This window comes from Bombina bombina, chromosome 4, assembly GCF_027579735.1.
Source record: "Bombina bombina isolate aBomBom1 chromosome 4, aBomBom1.pri, whole genome shotgun sequence".
NCBI classification, from domain to species: Eukaryota; Metazoa; Chordata; class Amphibia; order Anura; family Bombinatoridae; genus Bombina; species Bombina bombina.
The window spans coordinates 865,529,032-865,535,031 of record NC_069502.1 but is presented as its reverse complement, the minus strand read 5'-3'; the positions used below and the strand labels follow the sequence as shown (position 1 = coordinate 865,535,031).

The window sequence follows — 6,000 nt, the reverse complement described above, 5'->3', positions numbered from 1 at the left end:
AGCTTGTGGGGCCTTTTCGGGTTGAGGATGGAGTCAAGCTCAACTCCCAGTCCTACTGCCAGTTTCTGGAAGACACCTTCTTCAAGCAGTGGTACAGGAAGAAGTCTGCATCCTTCAAGAAAAACATGATTTTCATGCAGGACAATGCTCCATCACACGCGTCCAAGTACTCCACAGCGTGGCTGGCAAGAAAGGGTATAAAAGAAGAAAATCTAATGACATGGCCTCCTTGTTCACCTGATCTGAACCCCATTGAGAACCTGTGGTCCATCATCAAATGTGAGATTTACAAGGAGGGAAAACAGTACAACTCTCTGAACAGTGTCTGGGAGGCTGTGGTTGCTGCTGCACGCAATGTTGATGGTGAACAGATCAAAACACTGACAGAATCCATGGATGGCAGGCTTTTGAGTGTCCTTGCAAAGAAAGGTGGCTATATTGGTCACTGATTTGTTTTGTTTTTGAATGTCAGAAATGTATATTTGTGAATGTTGAGATGTTATATTGGTTTAACTGGTAAAAATAAATAATTGAAACGGGTATATATTTGTTTTTGTTAAGTTGCCTAATAATTATGCACAGTAATAGTCACCTGCACACACAGATATCCCCCTAAAATAGCTATAACTAAAAACAAACTAAAAACTACTTATAAAACTATTCAGCTTTGATATTAATGAGTTTTTTGGGTTCATTGAGAACATGGTTGTTGTTCAATAATAAAATTAATCCTCAAAAATACAACTTGCCTAATAATTCTGCACTCCCTGTATAGTGATGCAGGGGCTGCTGGTTTCTATGGCTAAATCTATCACAGTGACATGACACCCTACATTGTTAATATGGGTTATACCAATGACTCTTAGGCATATATGGCAGCCACCAATCAGCAGCTTCTGAGCATACCTAGGTATATTTTTCAACAAAGGATACAAAGAGAATGAAACAAATGAGATAATAACAAGAAATTGGAACGTTATTTAACCCCTTAATGACAACTGACGTGCCAGGTACGTCATGCAAAAACTAACTGTTAATGACAATAGACGTACCTGGTACGTCAGTTGTCTAACAGAGTGCTGGAAGTGATCACAATCGCTTCCAGCAGCTCTGAGGGTATTGCAGTGATGCCTCGATATGGAGGCATCCTGCAATACCCCTTTACAAGCCTCCGATGCAGAGAGAGCCACTCTGTGGCCCTCTCTGCACCGGTAGCGATGGTGCCGTTGTCCGGGAGGGAGGAGGGAGCGTGTGTGCGCGTGCACGGGGGCACGCATGCACAGGCGCGTGCACACATTGGCCACACTGACACCAATGAAGGAAGGGGAAAAAAAAGTTTTTTGTTTTTTTTTTACATATAAAAAAATCTGGGAGGGGGAGGGGGTGGGGGTATTGTGGGGGGCTGCTACACTACAGAAATAATCAAAAATAAAAATAAAAGTTATAAATAAAATTAAAATACTTTGGTTTGTGGGGCCAAACTGGGTACTGGCAGACAGCTGCCAGTACCCAAGATGGCGGTAATTAGGTAGGGGAGAGAGTTAGAGAGCTGGAGGGGGGGGATCAGGGAGGTTGGTGCTAAGGCAGGGGTCCATGGCAACTAAAATATTTTATTATTTTTATTTAAAAAAAAACAAAAAAACTTTTATTTAGTACTGGCAGACTTTCTGCCAGTACTTAAGATGGCGGGAACAATTGTGGGGGAGGGAAGAGAGCTGTTTGGGAGGGATCAGGGGGTGGGATGTGTCAGGTGGGAGGCTGATCTCTAAAATTAACCCTGCAAGCTCCCTACAAGCTACCTAATTTAACCCCTTCACTGCTGGGCATAATTCACGTGTGGTGCGCAGCAGCATTTAGCGGCCTTCTAATTACCAAAAAGCAACGCCAAAGTCATATAAAGTCTGCTATTTCTGAACAAAGGGGATCCCAGAGAAGCTTTTACAACAATTTCTGCCATAATAGCACAAGCTGTTTGTAAATAATTTCAGTGAGAAACCTAAAATTGTGAAAAATTTTAAGTTTTTTTTTTTATTTGCTCGCATTTGGCGGTGAAATGGTGGCATAAAATATACCAAAATGGGCCTAGATCAATACTTGGGGTTGTCTACTACACTACACTAAAGCTAAAATTAACCCTACAAGCTACCTAATTAACCCCTTCACTCCTGGGCATAAAACACGTGTGGTGCGCAGCAGCATTTAGCGGCCTTCTAATTACCAAAAAGCAACCACAAAGCCATATAAGTCTGTTATTTCTGAAAAAGGGGATCCCAGAGAAGCATTTACAACCATTTGTGCCATAATTGCAGAAGCTGTTTGTAAATAATTTCAGTGGGAAACCTAAAGTTTGTGACAAAATTTGTGAAAAAGTGAACTTTTTTTTTTTTTTTATCGCATTTGGCGGTGAAATGGTGGCATGAAATATACCAAAATGGGCCTAGATCAATACTTTGGGATGTCTTCTAAAACAAAATATATACATGTCAAGGGATATTCAGGTATTCCTGACAGATATCAGGGTTCCAAAGTAACTAGCGCTAATTTTGAAAAAAAAAGTGGTTTGGAAATAGCAAAGTGCTACTTGTATTTATTGCCCCATAAATTGCAAAAAAAGCAAAGAACGTGTAAACATTGGGTATTTCTAAACTCAGGACAAAATGTATAAACTATTTAGCATGGGTGTTTTTTGGTGATTGTAGATGTGTAACAGATTTTGGGGGTCAAAGTTAGAAAAAGTGTGTTTTTTTCCATTTTTTCCTCATATTTTATCATTTTTTTTTTAGTAAATTATAAGATATGATGAAAATAATGGTATCTTTAGAAAGTCCATTTAATGACGAGAAAAACGGTATATAATATGTGTGGGTACAGTAAACGAGTAAGAGGAAAATTACAGCTAAACGCAAACACTACAGAAATGTAAAAATAGCCATTGTCATTAAGGGTAAGAAAATTGAAAAATGGTCCGGTTCATTAAGGGGTTAAAATTGCATGCTCTCTCTGAATTATAAAATAAAAATTGGGTTTCATGTCCCTTTAATTAACAAATGACTAATAACCAACACATAGATTTTATACCTGTTTAGCACAAGCCCAGATTATGTGTCACTTATATGTGTTTTCCTCTTTGTCCCATTCCCTGTAGAGTTATATAAATTATTACCTAGTGACCTGAGGGTCTGGTAATTCTCCATCATCACATCCTTATAAAGCTCTTTTTGTCCTTCAGCTAAATAGCCCCACTCCTCCTCCGAGAAATAAACTGCAAATTTATCAAACTCCATTTGTTCCTTAAAATAAATAAATAAATAAATAAATAAATAAATATATAAAACCATAACAACAGGATTTAATCATAAAGTATAAACTACATATATATATATATATATATATATATATATATATATATATATATATATATATACACATACACACACACACACAGATACTAGTCCTAAAGCCTGTGTACACAGGCCATTTTTTTGCAGTACAGCGGTCCCACCCCTTTCTCTCTCTCTATCCCCTCTCTCTTTCTCTTGTAAGGTATATCCAGTCCACGGGTTCATCCATTACTTGTGGGATATTCTCCTTCCCAACAGGAAGTTGCAAGAGGACACCCACAGCAGAGTTGTCTATATAGCTTCTCCCCTAACTGCTACCCCCAGTCGTTCTCTTGCAACTCTCGACAAGAAAGATAGTATCAAGAGATATGTGGTGACTTAGTGTAGTTTTACCTTCAATCAAGAGTTTGTTATTTTTAAACGGTACCGGCGTTGTACTGTTTGACTCTCAGGCAGAAATTAGAAGAAGAATTCTGCCTGGAGGTTTGATGATCTTAGCGGTTTGTATCTAAGGTCCATTGCTGTTCTCACACATAACTTAAGAATATGGGAAAACTTCAATTGGGGGAACGGCCTGCAGATTACCTGCTTTGAGGTATGTTCAGTATTTTTATTTCTAGAGAGATGGTTAAGTTCTAGAAAATGCTGACAGAGCCTTGTGTATTTGAGATAAGCCTGATGCAGTGATTTAACAGCGACTGGGATCATGCTTACATAACAGGGTAATACTCATATTGCTTAGTGACAAAACGTTTACATGATTTCATAAATAGGACATTTTTTCTCTGAGGGAGATAAGTCTTTATTTGGGGCCTAGTTTCAACATGGCTAGTCAGATACTCCTAGGAGTATTTTCTTAAGGCCCCTCTGACATCCAGTACATGGTGGGAGGGGCCTATTTTAGCGCTCTAACTGCGCAGTTTTAATTCAGACTGAGACATCCAGCTTCCCTAGAAGAGTCCTCTGGCATCTGAGAACCATTTCAAAGGGGTTATTTCTGCACAAAATCGTATTTAAGGGCAGGTAGGAGCCTCATCAGAGCTGTGGCATGGTGCTCAATTGACTTTTAACGTTTTTTAACGTTTTTCAATCCGGTTTGGGACCTAAGGGGTTAATCATCCATTTGCAAGTGGGTGCAATGCTGCTTTAGTCCCTTATTCACACTAAGATTTTACTGTATTTTTTCACTGTTTTGCAGTTTAAGTGCTAGTTTTTTTTCTCTTAAAGGCACAGTAACGTGCTTTTCACCTTTATTAAAGTGTTTTTCACTTGCTTGTCTCATTACTAGTCTGTTAAACATGTCTGACATAGAGGAAACTCCTTGTTCAATATGTTTGGAAGCCATTGTGGAACCCCCTCTTAGAATGTGTACCAAATGTACTGACATTTCTATAATCTATAAAGACCATATTATGGCGCTTAAAGATTTTTCTCCAGGGGATTCTCTGACTGAAAAGAGGGAGATTATGCCATCTAACTCTCCCCATGTGTCAGAACCTATAACTCCCGCTCAAGTGACGCCAAGTACATCTAGCGCGTCTAATTCTTTTACCTTACAAGACATGGCGGCAGTTATGAATGCTACCCTCACAGAGGTATTCTCCAAACTGCCAGGGCTACAAGGAAAGCGAGACAGCTCTGGGGCTAGAACTAATACAGAGCTTTCTGACGCTTTATTGCCTGTGTCCGATATACCCTCACGATACTCAGAAGCCGAGGCAGATGAGATCTATCTGTGGGTGACATTTCAGACTCAGGGAAGGCGTTACTTCAGTCTGATTCTGAGATGACAGCGTTTAAATTTAAGCATGATCACCTCCGCTTATTGCTTAGGGAGGTTTTAGCGACTCTAGATGACTGTAACCCCATTGTGGTTCCAGAGAAATTGTGTAAAATGGACAAATACTTTGCAGTGCCTGTTTACACTGATGTTTTTCCAGTCCCTAAGAGGTTTTCAGAAATTATTACTAAGGAATGGGATAGACCAGGTGTGCCGTTCTCTCCCCCTCCTGCTTTCAAAAAGATGTTTCCCATAGATGCCACCATACGGGACTCGTGGCAGACGGTCCCTGAGGTGGGGGGAGCAGTCTCTACCCTAGCTAAGCGTAGAACTATCCCCGTCAAGGACAGTTGTGCTTTCCTAGATCCTATGGATAAAAAATTGGAGGGTCTCCTTAAGAAAATTTTTAATACATCAAGGATTTATTCTCCAGCCTCTTGCATGCATTGCCCCAGTTACTGCTGCAGCGGTCTTTTGGTTTGAGTCTCTTGAGGAGGCTCTACAGGTGGAGACCCCGTTAGACGATATTCTAGACAGGATTAAAGCTCTTAAGTTAGCTAACTCCTTTATTTCTGACGCCATTTTTCATTTAGCCAAGCTAACGGCTAAAAATTCAGGTTTTGCCATTTTGGCGCGTAGGGCGCTATGGTTTAAGTCCTGGTCAGCAGACGTTACTTCAAAGTCTAAGCTTCTTAACATCCCCTTCAAGGGACAGACACTATTCGGGCCCGGTCTGAAGGAGATCATTTCTGATATTACTGGAGGTAAAGGTCACGCCCTTCCTCAGGATAAGTCCAATAAGTTAAGGACTAAACAGAATAATTTTTGTTCCTTTCGAAACTTCAAGAGTGGCGCAGCTTCAGTTTCCTCTAATGCAAA

At 40.0% G+C, this 6,000-nt stretch overlaps 1 protein-coding gene across 1 annotated transcript in view; it reads right to left on the bottom strand.

Moving 5' to 3' along the window:
* The window catches only part of LOC128657340 (oocyte zinc finger protein XlCOF7.1-like), a 111,409-nt gene that overhangs the window by 91,002 nt on the left and 14,407 nt on the right, over positions 1–6,000 (bottom strand). Inside the window, exon 3 of the mRNA XM_053711654.1 lies at positions 3,164–3,290. Coding sequence (XP_053567629.1) covers positions 3,164–3,284 — 121 coding nt within the window. The 5' untranslated portion in view covers positions 3,285–3,290. The remainder of the gene's footprint in view (positions 1–3,163; positions 3,291–6,000) is intronic.